This window comes from Odontesthes bonariensis, chromosome 8 (genome assembly GCF_027942865.1).
Source record: "Odontesthes bonariensis isolate fOdoBon6 chromosome 8, fOdoBon6.hap1, whole genome shotgun sequence".
Lineage (NCBI taxonomy): Eukaryota > Metazoa > Chordata > Actinopteri > Atheriniformes > Atherinopsidae > Odontesthes > Odontesthes bonariensis.
The window spans coordinates 33607226-33624019 of NC_134513.1; the positions used below are offsets into that span (position 1 = coordinate 33607226).

At 39.6% G+C, this 16794-nt stretch overlaps 1 protein-coding gene across 1 annotated transcript in view; it reads right to left on the reverse strand.

Moving 5' to 3' along the window:
* Nucleotides 1–5568: 5568 nt before the first annotated feature.
* cpm (carboxypeptidase M) overlaps nucleotides 5569–16794 on the reverse strand; it is a 38917-nt gene continuing 27691 nt past the window's right edge. Inside the window, exons 6-10 of the mRNA XM_075472252.1 lie at nucleotides 15724–15829; nucleotides 14960–15130; nucleotides 13220–13372; nucleotides 12998–13146; nucleotides 5569–11792 (exon numbers count right to left, since the gene is read on the reverse strand). Of these exons, the coding sequence (XP_075328367.1) occupies nucleotides 11493–11792; nucleotides 12998–13146; nucleotides 13220–13372; nucleotides 14960–15130; nucleotides 15724–15829 (879 nt within the window). The 3' untranslated portion in view covers nucleotides 5569–11492. The remainder of the gene's footprint in view (nucleotides 11793–12997; nucleotides 13147–13219; nucleotides 13373–14959; nucleotides 15131–15723; nucleotides 15830–16794) is intronic.

Genomic DNA, 16794 nt, shown 5'->3' on the forward strand with positions numbered 1-16794 from the left:
GAAGAGGGGAACAAGTCCTTTCTGCTCCTGGCACTCCGTTTCTGTCTGCTCTCAGCAAAGGATTAAAATGACGTCAGAAGAATAGGAGGTGGAGGGAGGGAAGAAGAACACAGATGGGAAAAGTGTATTCACCCCTGCTGCTGAGGGAGCAGAGTCCCTGGTGTGTGGGCTTCAGTGTGTGTGTTGTGCTTTAAAATATCCACACAATTCAAAGAAAGTAGATCAAAAAGTGAGCTGGAATCAATTTAATAGGCAACTGAGGGGGAATTAGAGGCAAGCAGCAACCAAGGAACCAGCTTCTTATTTTGTTGAAACATTTTGATACAACAAAAACACACCTGAGGGCCAGGATCCATAACTAAATGGACTTATAAGGCACAGAACCGGTGACCCAGGAGGTCAGGGGAACACAAATACAGAGAAACTACTGTATATACATTTCTTTAGACCAGTGGTTCCCAAACTTTTTTGGCCTGAGTACCCCCTGAGCCTTCTTGTCACATCACGAGTACCCCCTCACACATACAACGCGTGCGATGATTCTCCAAAAGTAGAGCAACACAGTGGTTATTACATGAAAATCATTTTATTTAATACCCTTAACTTGAACATAAAATTCTCAGGCTTTCTCTCTCTCTTTTTTTAACCTCAGTTGAATTCAACATAAGAATAAAAAACATTTTCTTGAAATATGAATAATTATTCAAAATAGTATAAACACTAAATCAAAATAATCTTCCTTTTGTTATCTAACTTACAAGTAACATTTCTCTTTTTTTTAAGAATACATGAACATAACTCATTTCTCTCTCTTTTTAAGAATACATTAACAGGCCTAACTCAGTTAACATTCATCACAAAACTGGAGTCTCCTTCATAAACAGTCCTCCATAAAAGTGTGACGCCTTAATACATTTTTTTTTTTTTTTTTTCTTAAAACTCCCTGTGCGCCGCGTACCCCCTGCAGTACCACCGCGTACCACTAGGGGTACGCGTACCACAGTTTGGGAACCACTGCTTTAGACTGAACAAGATAAAAGACCACAACGAGTAAGAAACGCAGCAATTACTAAAAGGATATGTAAAATCACCATAAAGAGACAAAAAATGACCAAAATGAGATGTACTATGAAGCGCCCAAAAACACCATAATGAGATAAAAAAAAATAACTTAAGCAAGACCCATAAAGGTTCTCAGAAACCAATAACATGTTCATCAACTAAGATCACAAACAATCAGTCAGGACAATCAAAAATTAGAAGCTCACAAAACAGTACCATAAAGAGGCATAAAAGCAACAAAAAGTCACAAAATGACAACAAATCATAAAGATGCACAGAAATCATAAAAAAGAGGCCCAGAATGATGACAACCAATACAGTGGTGAAGGAAATAACAACAAAGAGTGCTGTAAGCATCATAGTGTCTATTTATTGCAAATGTACATACTGTATTTATTATTCTCATACACATCCCTATTTACCACCCATTCTTACTGTTCTGAATTTCTAATTTTTATTCTTTTATGTTATTGTTGAGTGTTGTACTTTGCGAGTGAAGTTTTACCGGAGTCAAATTCCTTGTTTGTTTGGTCAAACCTGGCCAATAAAGCTGATTCTGAGTCTGATTCTGATAATAGACCCAAATAATAAATGACCACAATGATGCATAAAACCACGACCAAAATACCTGAGCCACCACACAAAGATGCAAAAGAGAGAAAAAGCCTTCCAAAATGAGTCTGAAAACCACCAAGGAGACAAAATAAACTATAACAAACAACCGAAAACAATCCAACATTTCCTCCACGTCAGTAATGACGTGCTTCCAAAACATCATAAGCATTCACATAACACTGGCTGCTTCAGCATGGTCATGACTCATATTAAACAACTGAATCCACTGTAAAATATGTTTGAAGTGGAGACTCAATTTTCCAAAAGTCATTAATGGTCAGACTCTGACGTGTGATTGGTTGATGGTATAAAAGATGCTGTGGAGAAGCAGCAGCAAAGGAAACATGTCATTCCTCATTATTATTGTCTGTGTTTGTCGGCCTCCTCCCTCTCCGCTCCTTCTATGCTGAAACTTAAAATGACTCATGCCACCAACGCTCTAATCTAACAACCAGCTTCTCTGCCACACTCACCTCAATTATTGACAAAAACAAAGTGACCTTCAGGATATGATTGATTGTTCTCGCTGTTTCAAGCAGGAAGTGAAAATGACTTCTGGGTACACGCTGAGGGTTGTTCATAAACATCATTTCAGTGTGCTAAGCCTTTATTTTGCAGTCAGTCGAGAATCAAAAGGGAATATTTTAAGAGCAGCTCCAACAAGAACCGAGGGTTCAGCCCACTGTTGGCAGGGTCTGGAATATCAATTAACAGCTTAGCCTTGTCAGACAATAATTCTATGTGACCAAAAGAAATGTTGAAATGCATGCTGTGAAGGTCTGCAAGCACAGAAAATTCAAAGAAAAAAGATCTAATGCTGTGCTGAAGTGCAGTCAGATGCAGAAAGGAAGACCAAGAGCTCCTTCTGCTCCAAACCAGAAAGTGAAAGTTTGCAGCAGCTCAGATATGATATCAGTCAAGTTTAAATTAAAGTTAACTGATGCCTAGAGTGAAGAAAAAGAAAAAAAGTCATTTGTGGATGCTCCTACAAAACTGCTTGGAAAAAACTTCTGGTGGGAACTTCATGGATCCGGTTGAAGGACGAGGAATTTGCACTGATGTTTTTACAGATTACACAGAAAGTCTTTCAGCATAGACACACACGTTTCTCCAAATGCTTTTGTCTTTAATATGGCTACTCTTGCAGCTCCATTTGCCTCTGAACCCAGAACACAGACAGTAAGAGAAGTTTAAAGGAATCCCTGGTTGACTGAATCTGCTCGGCACAAATCAGCAAACGGGCATGATTTTCCTGGCAAAATGCAAAAGAAAGTCTGCAAATCTGGCTGAAAGACTTTAAGGGTTAAACTGAGTAACAACATCATCCCAGTGGTGAAGCACGGTAGGAGCTGGGTCATGATGTGGCATAAATGAACTCCCAGGTCAAGGGGAAAACATTATCTCGTTACAGTGGCACCTGGGAGTGGGTGAGACATATTTGTCAGCAAATTCTTCGGGCTCCCCAAACACCGTTGCAGACAAAGTGCACCCCCTTCATGGAAATGGTACTCCCCGATGGGTCTCTTTCAGCAGGATAACCCTGTCCCACGGCAGAAAGGCTTCAAGAATGTTTTAAGTGTTGACTCGGCCTCCAAACTCTCCACGTCTCAATCCAGTTACACATCTCTATCTGAATACTTTTTCTTTTTAATCTAAAAGATCTGAATTTTATGGACATGTTAGTTCAAGGTTGTGTTTGCCACTTTTTCTTGAGAGAATTTGAGAATCCAGACTGAAAACACATGAATCAAAGGGACATTTTCATTTCTGACGGATATTATTAATCTATTCCAAAGAATCTGTGTTGAATATAAAGAAAACTCCAGAAGTTGAGATTCAAATTTTCACTTTTCAAGGTAATTTGGTGATGATTATTGGTAAATACTACAGTATATGCAGCCGCTAAAACCCTGTTCTGCTCACAATTTAAGTCCTTGTCTTGCCTTCAAAGCTTAGTTCAACCGTCAGAAATCTGGGAGTGACCTTTGACCTTTGATCTGAGGTTGGACAAGCAAATTAACAATGTTGTCAGGACTATTTTTTTCCAGTTACGTCTCCTGGCCAAAGTTAAAATGTTTTTAAGTCGTCATGACCTTGAGAAAGCCATCCATGCCCTAATAAGTTCAAGGTCAGACTATTGCAGTGCACCTTTATGTTGGCGTCTCCCAGTCTTCTCTCAGTCGCCTTCAGCTGGTGCAGAACGCTGCTGCCCGTCTTTTAACCAACACCAACAGACGTGTGCAAATCACTCCTGTTCTTAACTCCCTCCATTGGCTTCCTGTCCTTTATAGAATTGATTTTAAACTTTTAATGTTTGTTTTTAAAGCTCTTATCAGCCTTGCCCCATCATATTTGAACAATATTTTGAGTTTTTAACAGTCCGCAATCCTGGTAGAGCTCTGAGGTCAACAAATCAGTTTCTGCTGGAAGTGCCCAGGTCAGAATACAAACCCTGGGGTGACCGAGCCTTTTCCGTTGCTGCCCCCAGGCTCTGGAATAAGCTCCCCGTCCAGCTGCGTCTTATTTCTGACCTGGGCCTCTTCACATCTAGGCTAAAAACCTACATATATTATATGTTTTTATATGCCTACATATAAAAACCTACCTTGTACATATATTTTTAATTTTTTTTACATTTATTACTTTATTTTATTATTGTTATATTTTTTGTTTTTATGGCACCAAACAGACCAGGCCAAATCCCTCGTGATTTAAAAATGACTTGGCAATAAAACCTTTTCTGATTCCGATTCTGATTACTTATTTAGGATTGCTTTTAATACCCAGGTAGTATGATGGCACTTTCATCTTATTTTACCTTATTTGATTTTGTTGTATTTTATTGCTTTCACTGTTCTTTTATTGTTTTTATTTGTTTTTACTTATTCTTCTCTTTATTTATCACCTGCTGTAAAGCACTTTGGTACACCGTAAGGATTGTCTGTAAAGGGCTGTAGAAATAAAGTACATTTACATAAACAGCAGCATGGCAAAACTGCCCCTTTGTTGAGCAAGACTTTTCTATCATGTCTGAGGCTTTTTTCAGCGGCGGACACTTTCTCCGATGGTGCAGTGTGACGTGCAGGGGGAGAAATGAGTCTATGATCCATCCAATCAAAGTGTAGTCCAACATTAAGAACACAGGGAGGCAGTGTTGTCATATTTATCTCTGCACACTGCCTCATCAACTGGCTGACAGTCGGGTCAAAAGTGCAGAAAACCGTAGATTTAAATAGGTTTAGTGTCAAGATTCACTGCAGCAGAAGCAAAGGATGGTGCATGTGTCTAATCCACAGTAACTTAAGTGGCAGCAATTACAACAGAAATAAGTTGTAAAAGGTGAAATATCCTCATGTTTGGTCATGCTAAATGAGCCCAATTAATCACATCTAAAAGCTAACAACAAAATTTCCTTCATAACTTATTTTCCTTATAGATTAATTAAAAAATTATCCACACATTTCAATGCAGAATTTTGCACTGCCAAGTCTCTATAAAGGGGTTTCAGTTTCCTGAGCTCTTCTAGGAGAAAGTGGACAAACAAAATATAAAGTTATCTGCTAAACCTGCTGCAGCTCACCCGGAGGATTTGAGTTCAAAGGATTGCCTTCATTTTATTGTTATTGTGGAGAGAGTTGTCTGCTGGTCAACTCTACACTTCAGCGAGCCTCAACTCATCAAACCCAGCACTGCCAGCCACAGAAGTATGGAAGCCCATTCAGGACAAATTTAGTAAAACGTTGAATAAAAGTAAAAAAAGAACTTCAAGTCAGAAATGATTGAATGAAAAATAATTTATGCTAAAAAAAATAAAGAAAATTTGAACAAATATGGAATTCCATTCAAGACAGACAAAGCTGTTGAAATATTTATGGAAAACAATTTGTAGCGATGGTACATTTAAAAGAAGTGATTAGGATAAAATCACAGAAAAAAAAACAAGCAGATCAAACAATTACAAGACAACAATTGTAATTGTTGTAATTACAATTACAACAATTACAATTACAATCAAATTAACAATTGATTAAATCAACTGTGGCCTTCAAATCGAACAAGTTGGTTATGTTGGCTTTAAAGTTTAAGTAAAGAACACTGCTGACAACACGTTACGACCAAGCGAGCAGAATTTCAGGTTTACAACATTTACAAAACCAAGAAGACACACCAGTGAATAAAGAAGACTTTTTTTTTTAATTTAAATAAAATTTCCTTCTAAAACCAGGCTGAGTATATTTCACTTTCCTTCAGGCCAAAGTCAACAACAACATTCAGTGTGTAGTTTTACAGTGTGAATGAACACACGAATGGAACACGAATCACAAGAAAGGCAACAATCATACTGAGGTCTGATGTTTCAGGCGTGACGGATGCCTGCAGCCACGGCAGATCCAACACAGGAGGCGTTGTTTGATATCAAAACCGTACAAAAAGTAGAAAAAAAAAAAAAATCGGATTTTTGGCAACAATAACGTTCGACTTAGGATGAATCTGTTGAATGTGGCTGGGTTTCTTCCCTAAATAAGCATGAGCTACTTAGAATGAGATGAACCTATTTTTGTAATTGGTGCTGATCAGAACTTGATACACACCTGCATATTTTGTACATGGTTCCGAATCTGAGACTCTTTAAAACAGCGTATAAGTAGTTTTGGTCAATATGAACAGAGGTTTTCAACACATTTATATGTAAGAAAATGGACTGAAGAGAGACTCGTAGTCTGTCCTTTAAGAAGCCTGGAGAACTATTCCTGAAGACTGCTTAAAGAAATGTCTAAGAGGGTTCAGGCTGTGTTGGAGAATAAAAGGAGCTCAGACCAAATATTCCAGTTCCCATAATGTTGGGGCTTTGAGGCTACAAACAAGAATCATAATCTTGCCTTAGAATTCCCCTCAAACATCCATAAAATGTCTCTGCATTCCAGGGGTTTCTGCTGGGGCTACAATTGGAGACCTATTATTCTAAGGCTCCATTTGTTTACATACTTACAAAGTGGCCCCCATTGACTGTTCGTCCAAATAGCTTTTAATACTTCCTGTTTGCCGTTTAGTCACAGCTTTACACACACCACCAGATAAAAACTAAATGTGATCATCGTACGGAAAATGGGCTTTTTCTGGTGACTTTTGTTTGCTTTCTCATAGAGATAATGAGGTACACTGTTACACAGAATCTAAAAATATGTGTATCGTTATGGGATTTGGCTGAGCTTCGAGTCCAAGGACGAGTACAAAATCTGATGAGTTCATGAGGTGAGGCTAAACTGACTGCCTCTTATTTTTCTAAGCAGATAATCAACCTTTAAAAGCTTGTTTCTTTTAACTTCTGTACAAGGCACATTGTTTTGATTTATTGATCGTTGGTTGACATACATGTGGTGCCAGCTTCTGCCACTAGGTTGTGCTTTTGAGTAATTTTATCTCTTATGTCTATCTATCTATCCATCAATCCATCTATCTATCTGAAGAAGAGGAAGTTTTTGTACTAACAGGAAACAAACCTTGAGGAAGACAAAACAACAACTGTGGTGGACAATGAGACATAGACATGAGAAGAATGAAGAGAACTTGTCTTCAGGAATGAGTTTAATCTAGGGGAAGATCTGGGATATTAAATCGCATCAGGAAAGAGTTTAGCTCGATGGCTCCCACTAGAAAAAGCTGGAGAGTAATTTCATTTTCCTCTTTGAAAAGTCAGTCGTGATTCTTTGAAGCAGGCAAACACCACCTCATGTGCGCGTTTGCATATTCAACATTCCCATTTACCTTTACTTGTTCACATAATCTAAAAGAGAATCAAAAGGAGCAACGGAAACTCGGCTTCTTTTATCATGCTTGCATTTTGGTCTGTTTTGCTTTGTTGATGTCTGGTATTGTGTTATGTTGCTTCGCACGAATGAAAAAGATCAACCTGATGTTAAAGCGGCAGCGGAGGAAGACCCCTTTGTTTTACAGCCAGTCGTGATGTAGCAGAGGATTCAACAGACTGCTTTGTTTTTGTGACTAAACAAAGTACAATAAACTATGCAGTATTTCACAATAAAATACAGAAAGAAAACAATAGAAATATCTCATTATCGACCTTGTTAATCATGTGTTGACCCTCATTATTAAGCTTCAGGATGGAGGGGCAGAGGGAGAACACTGCATGAACTTGTTCAATCACTCATCATTAATCAAACAGTAGCAGTAATGTTACAATCTTTGCTGTTGTTTCCACTTTCGACTGCTGTAAAGCCTTTTCCTCTTGTTTAAATTTGACCCTTTCTAAAAACCCATCTTCTTCTAGCGAGTGTTATTTCTGGTGTTCCTTCCCACATATAAAATTACAGTCACAACCACCTGTAATAAATCTCCCTCACACTGGAACATCGCAGCAGGGAAGACTCCAAATCCTCAGGCAGTGGAGCTTTTTCCTCCCACGACAATCTCTCTGATGTCTTTTGAAGAAAGACAATCCAGATTTAAAACTCTTCATTCCTTCAAGAGTACATAACCTTCGTATATAGTGCAGGAGAATGTTGCACTCTGGGTTTCCATTTTTACTACAGCTTAATAGAATTACTTTGCTGAGTTTTTCCCCCTTTATCCTGAGTTTTATGGTGTTTATTTTCGTGTCATGTCTTTCATTACAAATACAACACTGTTACTCAGTAGTTAATTTTCTTATGTTATTTCTAAATTAATAATTATACTATAAAAGCACCTCCATTTGCTATTGCAGTAAATTGGTTAAACTTCTTTGAAATTGGACAAAAATCCCACTAACGTTGGGCTTGTCTTAAAGACATGGTTGGTAATCCTGTTCAGAAACACATTTTGTAATACTGGGTGAAATGGTCCGTGTATCCTGAGAGAAATCTATACAAGATGTATTTAGAAAAAGGGACGAAAATAATCAGACCTCTGTGGCAGCTGCAGGACTGAGAAAAAGCTGACCAATCCAAGATCAGCGGGATGCTGATCTCGGATTGGAGCGCCTACAAAAAACCAATCAGATGCCTCTGCTTTCTGCCTACGCCCCCCTCTGTCGGCTCCCTGCTCCGTGTGCACACGCGGTTCTACTGGCTTTGGATGAAGCACTGACGGAATGGGGAGGGGGGGGTGGAGCTTAGAGGAGGGGACACTTTCGAATCTTGCTAGCTCTCTTGCTAGCTCTCTAGGATTACCTACCATAGCTTTAAGTGATAAAGGTATAATTTGCTCATATTTCGAACAAATGATTTGCAGTAGGCACAGGTTTTGAGCACAGAGGGGATTATAAAAACATTAAAACCATGTAGAAGTATTTTTACTGTAACCAGCAAACAGCGATGTCCATAAGACATTTCAGTTGTTGGTTGTCAGTGTCAGGTTCTTACCAACCAACGAGAACTTGTTGTGTACGTTGTGTAAAATGGAAATAAATGTCCAAATCTCATAAACTATGCAAAAGCAGAATGCAAGAACACGTCAAATGTTTAAAGTGAGACATTTTACTACATTCTGTAGTAAATTTTCTGTCATGGAAATCCCTGCATGGGCTCAAGAGCTCTTCCAGAAATCAGTCTGTGAACACAGCGTGCCATCCACAGTTTAATTCAATTCAATTCAATTCAATTCATTTTTATTTATATAGCGCCAAATACAACAAATGTCATCTCAAGGCACTTAGATAGTAAGTCCAATTCAAGCCAATTGGAATTCAATTAATTAATAATAATCATAATTCATAAAGTTTAAAAGCCCTGTCATGCAAAGAAAGAGCCATATGTGAAAATGATCTGGTCTAAAGCTTATTTTGAATGGACTGACGCAAAGCGGAAAACTGTTCTGTGGTCAGACATACTGAAATGTGAAACCTTTTTGAGACGTCATGGACGCTTCGTCGTCCAGACTAAAGAGGAGAGAGACCCTCCAGCTTCTCATTAGCGCTTAGTCCAATAGCGTAAGAGTAAAATTAAAAACCAGCTGATGCAAAATTACAACATCTTTGTTCCCCCTCGTAACTGCAGAGTTTTTCTAGACAGAAAAGTTATCAGCTATGAGCCGGGACTCATTTAAGACATGACTACAGTTAGGAGCTGCAGTTTCAGGAAATATTACACTAAAAAGGGTAATTGGCACACTATTGTTAAATTTGTTGGTGGTTGGGGTGCTGTACCAAGTACATTCTGTCATATTAGAGACTTTAAGGAGCAACAGTTAAGGGGACGGCTTCAGCATCCAAAACAGAAGAGGAACTAATTTGCGCCACAAAATTTAAGAAATATAATTATCAAGTAATTGATATCTTTTTAAAATAATATTCAACACCGTTGACACATTTCAATTCAATTATACAATTAGTGTTTTAGTGATTATCAATGTTTTTGTTACATACACCTACAAATTTGTTTTTGTAACTGTACGTTATCTTTTATTTTATATAGTTTGTCTTATGGCAAATCTAAGGTGATGGACCTGTTTATGTCAAAGTCTACTACAAAATCCTGATTTTACATCAAATTGACTTGAAAAAAGGATATATCAAATGCTTTTAGGCCATTTTAACAGACATTTTCCCCAGCAAAATTAGTCATTGATTTCCAAAACAAAGTTTGGATGGGGAATTTAATAAATTATTCACTTGTATTACAAAACTAATTTATCTATCTGACACATCAAGTTTACTTTGACAGCTCTAAAAATTAAACTAAGTAATTTAAGTTAGACATGATGTGTCGGAAAAAACAGGAAGGCAAATAAGTCCATGACAATTGGAAAGGAGACAATTCCCCATTAAAAAACCTGCATATATGTCCAAATTTTGTTGGATAAAATTGTGTTTTCCCTGGAATTTCTGAGGTCTATAAAATTTTACAAAGGGGCAAAAAAATAAAAAACCTGTAAAGACTTCTGTGCCAATCTAATGGTAAATTGACCAAAAGCAAGCTAACTCCTCCTTGGATTCTAGAGGCAACAGGAAACCAGAAAGGCATGAAGCTAGCATGCTAGCAAAGCTTACTGCGCCAACATTTAATACAACCTTTTGTATTAAAGAGTTCATTGCTCTGGGAGAAAGGATTTTCTATAAATAAATAGTGTCAAAACGTTGTTCAGGCAGTATACAAGCTCTGCTAATGTGACGGATAAGTGTTGCTAATGCTAGCTCGTCACCTTTTTATCCCTTTGAGTATCAATAACTTGTGTGAATTGATACCACACAAAACAAAAACAGTACATCTGTGTAGATGCACCAACTCTTAATAAGCAAGTCAACTAAATTTGAGTTGAATTGGCTAGTGACAAAAAAGTTGCACCACCTGACATTTTCCAACAAACAATATTCTATGTTGTTTGTAGGTACAATCACATTCAATTTATACTATATGTGGACGGAAACCCAGCTTGTGCCCCTTACCAAGACCTCGTAACTAAAAAAGATCGAATCAAAATGGAATCCAGCTATCATAAATCTAACTTCTTAAAGCCGTGCTTTAGGTTTCATGTGGAAAAGGCATTTTTGCCCCATAAGAAGTCATCAACTTCTATTGTTTTGAGGATCATAACTATTCTGCATCTCCTTCTACTTTCTTCTGCAGCTTAACGCTCCCCTTTAGTTCATTTGTATCCTCCCCAAGCTGGCAGGGTCTGGCAGACCCAAAGTCCAGTCTCCACACACCACTTCAGAAACCTCAAAAGATCTTTTTCTTCAGAGGTTTTTCTTTTGGTGTTTGTCTTAAAGTTTGGTTCAGTGTTTTGCTCAGAGACACTCCAGCAGGTCAGGCACTGCTGCTGTACTCAAACCTGCAACCTTCTGCTCACTGGACGTCACGATGACCTCTTGGACAACTTTAATCTATTAGCAGTCGCAGCAATGCCACGAAGCTGATTCCCAAGGCCAGACGTCTCCATGAGGGCCTGGGCATAGCTCCACCTCCTTCCAGGTGTAACGTGTAGTTACAGGTAGGGGTGGGGTTAGCTTGGGTGAGATTAGCTTTGTTGGACTTAGCTCGGGTGGAGTTTGGTTGGGTGGGGCTAGTAGACTTCAGGATGCGTCGTAACAGGAAGTTGTGTTTCATGGCGGAGTAGTGATCTGGACCATATGGGATGCTGAGAGTCTCTGTCAGAACCTCGTGACCTGGGTACGTCACCTGTCCATCAGAAAGATCAGAAACACAGAAAGATGCCAATGAGCGAACAAAGCCAAATTTTTAAGCACCAGCATGATATGTTAGGTTTTTTTTTTTTTTACAGTTTCTTTTCTTTTCTTTTTTTCTTTAAAACAAAATCTGTTCAGTTCCATATGCCCAACAAAGATCCTCTCAGTCAATGTGAATACATAAGTCTCCATTTTTCGTGGTGTTTTATCAGCTGGTAGTTGCTTCGATACTTTATCCACAATCTACTGTGGTATATAGATGCTAACTGACTGATATTAAACATACATTCTTAGTTTCACAGCACTCCTCTTGATGCGAAAACTGAGGACTCAGAACAATCCCAAAACAAAAGCTCAAAAGAAACAATTATTATTTTTTATTTTATTATTATTTTTTATTATTATTATTATTATTATTATTATTATTTTCTGATTGTACAGTCTCACCTTGGGGTGAACTTGCTGGGACGTCCACTCCTGGGACGATTGACAGCTGTCTTGAGTGTTTTCAACATGTGAATAATCTTTCTCTCTGTACTCACTGAATGATGAACTCCAAATAGTTTGGAAATGGCCTTATAACCCATCCCACATTCCCGCACATGCCTGCATGCTCTCGACCAGCAAACTGACAAAACTTCTGCTTTTATAGGGGTGCTTACGTTTTATGATGATCAATTAACCAGTACATTTGATTAGCAACACCCTCTTAATTTCTGTGGCAGCAGTTTGGGTGGAATTCTGGCTTCTGAGTTCAGAAGTTTACTTTCTTCAGGTCCAATCTTTAATGGTTTTGTTGGGGTCTGGGCCAACTCGTATCATAGCAGGTCTTTTGGTTTGTTTTACATGTTTCAGTACCAATAAATTTGGACACACTTGCTAATTCAACTGGCATCTGACTAGTTGCATAGGTTAAAAGTGGATTTGAGGAGAAATTGTCATGATCATACAAGGTTACACGATTTGTTAAAAGCTAAGAGCAGTGAAAGCGGTGTCTTTTCTGCTTTAACTGCATTTTATGTCTCATTTCTGGTCCAGATCAGGCACTGGTTTTGGACTTCTTTATCTATTAAAGATGTGAGCCCCGACTTTAAAATAATTTGGTTGCACGTATCAGGGTTGGGTTTGTTATTTTGGCTCTGGTTGCCCTTCACAGGACTCATCACAAGAACAGACAGACAAAGCGAGTGTGTTTACAGTGAAGGTGTAGTTTCCAGGGAGTAGCAGCCTGTAGTATTCTCCATCTTGGTTGGTTCTGAACGGGCACATATTACTGCGACCTTTGACCTCCACCACTGCATTCTGTACCGGCACGCCCGAGCCATCAATCACAAGACCTTTCACCCCTGAACACAAACAGAAACAAATGTAATGACAACATTTTTGTCAGTGGAGAGATTTACAGGTAAAAAGACTCACCAAGGTGCACCTGCTGGATGAACGCAAACAAAGCCTTTCTGTTGTCCATCCACAGAGTGGGAAGTTCTTTAAATGGAGGAAACTTGCAGCAAGACAGTTCAAGAGTCAGCTCCAAACACTGTCCCCACACATAGTTGTAATCCTGCATCCCACCTTCAAACACACAAACACACACAAAAATTCTCAGTATTGTCCAGTCTGGAACGTCAGATGTAGGGAACTCTACAAATTAAGTATAGACAAGAATACACGCTGGGCTGAGCATGCTGAATTCACAGATTCACAGCCAGTCACAAACTGGCTCTTGAGACTTGGAATGTCACCTTGTTGGTGGGGAAAGCCTGAGCTGATGTTAGAGGTGAAGCAGTAACAACTACATGTAGTTGGGCTCACCTTCGACAGAGCGACAGCTCTGGAACCAAGCTCCTGGAGACGGACTGGGACTGTTTGAGTTCGCCCCAGTAAGTGAGAGGATCGTTTAACTGCAGCTGAGGGAAGGTTCTGCCTGTGGTTTCTGGGTATGCACCAAACTTCTCTGAGTGGTTTCGTGGAAGAGGTGGCACCTGAGGATTCCATTGTTCTTCTGGGGAACTTCTATGTTAGTCATTGATTGTTCATTACAAGCATAAGGGGATTCATAAGTGTACCTGTTAAAAGGCAACCGTAGGGCCAAAAGTCAATGATTGACTCTTTAGTTGTATCATGAGGCCATATGTCTTGGACACTCGGGTGAAAAGAGGGGGGAGAGCTGCCAACTGATCACCACCTGGGTGGTGAGTTGGCTCTGTTGGCGTGAAAGACTGGTGAACAGACTCGGTAAGTCCAAACGGGCAGGGAGGGTGACTTGGAACATCTTGTGTAGGCCCCCGTCCGTGAGATCTTTAACTTACACCTCCGGGAGAATGTTTCTCAACTACAGTGGGAGTTTCGGATCATGGCATCCGAATGGACCATGTTTAGGACCTCCATTGTGGATGCAGCTTCCAGCAGCTGTGGCCAGAATTCATTGGTGCCTGTTGTGGAGATAACTGGCAGAGCTGCTGGTTGGCACCAGCGGTTAGGGAAGACATCAATCTGAAGAAGGAGGCATGTTAAGCTTGTTTGTTCCAGGCGGTACCTGTAGGAGCTGACAGGTACCGTCTGGCTAAAAGATGGTACCTGCTCAAGGATGATCAGGCAAACCATTCGGCAACTGAGAAAGGGGACGCAGGGCCTGTCTCAGGCTGTTTGTCCTGGGAGGATAACTGCAAACCTGAACTGAGAATATCATTGGGCAGTGGAAGGATCTGGAACACCAGATCTTCATTCTCACAGAGTTACTGGGGGGGTCATGGGAGTTTGACCATCCAGTCTGTTTTGTGGACTTGGAGGAGGCTTATGACCTTGTGTCCTTCGATGATATTTTTAATAGTCTTATTTTGTCAGGGCAACAATCCAAAACCCAAAGATTTAAACCTATGTATTCTGTATCTATAGGGTTGAGTTTCTTCAGATGTGTTCAGGTTGCAGTGATCAAGTGTCTGCTGCAGAAAACCAGAGAGGGCAAGGAGTGATGACCAACGCAGTAGCTCCTCGTCGTGCGTCAACTCCAAATAGGAAATATTTTTGTGTAATTTACTTTTCATTTGATTTATATTGTATCAATTTGGTTCGAGTCTGTCGCTCCAACCAAGGTGGGTTGTTCTTTGGTTCCCCGAATACACTCATCCTAAAATACAAGAGCGACTGTGGTATGCTGACCTTGCAGAGGATACCACTGGTATCCATTGGTGATGCCGTCCATGAAGGGTCTGCTATCCTCACAGAGGTCACCCTGGTGCATTGAAGCGTGATTGAAGGAGTACACTTTGGCCAGGTGCACAAACACGTCATCATCAGGGGCGATGCTGGCCCTGCCCACCAGCTCGCTGCCTGTGGATATAAGCATGGAAATACTGGTTATTCGTCTCTTGACTGGCAGGAAGATGGCAGCTCTTTTTGTACAGCACGCATCTGAAACCACTGAGTGTTTTATTGAGAGAGAAAAGGTTAAGTCAATAAAAAACTTTTTAAGCTTTAACCGTGATTTTCTTTGTTTTTGGTGTTTTATTTCCCACCCAGGATCTTCCTCTCATGTGACCATTGGTTGTTTTAGCCTTCAGGGACCGACTCCTTCAGTGTCACCTGTTAACTTCTGCGTCTAGGCTGCCAGCAGAGGGCGCAGTACTACTGACTAACTAAGAACAACCAGAAAACTGTGAAGTTCTACTAGAATCCTGCTTAACCACATCTAATTCTGCCAGGATCATTTGACTGAGTTTAAGGTCCTGTTTCTGGTTTCTGTCCCTTTTCCACAATTTCATTTACAGGACAGAAAACCCTTAAAAGGTCACTTACATATGTCAAAACATGATCACTGGTCTTTTTGTTTAATTCTTTCTGGACTTTGAGCATCCTTGTTGAGAATCATACCACTGTCTGACTTCTTGCAGTATAATAACAGCAGTTGCATGTGTTAGTTTTACCTCTGTTGCTGTTGTCATAAGGATAACTGGCCACCAGAGCTCCTCCGTGAAGGTTGGCGGAGAGAACAAAAGTCTCTGTCCTCAACCAGCCAATCACAGCTCTCACCTGGAACACATCAAAGAGCAACATGGTGATCACTGATTGACTTAAAGCACCATCGTATCTAAATAGCTTTATTTATCTAAATAGGGGTTTATGGGTTGTTTGTCTCGTTTATCTCTGTGTGGCCCCATGATGGACTGACAACCTGTCCAGGGTGTACCCCGCCTCTCGCCCAATGACAGCTGGGATAGGCCAGCCCAGTATGATAAAGCAGGTATAGAAAATGGTTTACAGGGCAGAACTGGTTTACTTATTTGTAGTATCTATCAAATCACATGAAATAGGTACTATTCACAGCAGCGGATTAATCCACATAAAGAGGTAAAGATAGTGCTTGAAGCTGCAGGATGAAATGAACTGTGCTTTTGCGATGGTGAAAGAATATTTCCTTCTGTGGGATCGCATAGGATTCATTGTTAGTCACTGTGGTAGGGAGTGGTTTTGGCCCAGCTGTTGGGGAGAAGAGGAGAAGATTGGTGCCAGGTAAGGCAGATGAACAAAGCTTTCATTTCCTAATCAACCTCTACCTTTTTTTTTTTTTGTGTGTTGCGTGCTGAGACACAGACACTGACTGCAATAATCACCGTTGTAGGCAGTGAAGACAAAACAACTCTTAGCCTTAATTTAATTACATTTAATTTCCCTCTGGGATAAATAAAGTATTTTTGAATTGAATTGAATTTGAATTGAATTAAGCGATAAAAATAGGACTCTGTCTTTTAAGTATCTTTAGATGACATTCGTTGTGATTTGGCACTATATAAATCAAACTATATTGAATTGAATAAAAGATGGGCTAAAATCCAGCGTCAGTAAGTAGTTTCAACAATGAAAATAAGATTTTTTTTACATTACATAGAGACTATCAGTTGAGTTCATCTTGGTCCATCATCCCAGAGCAGAGATCTAGTTGCATTTCTAACATGAATAATACTCAAAAAGACTTTAATAGAGGATGCATGAAACAG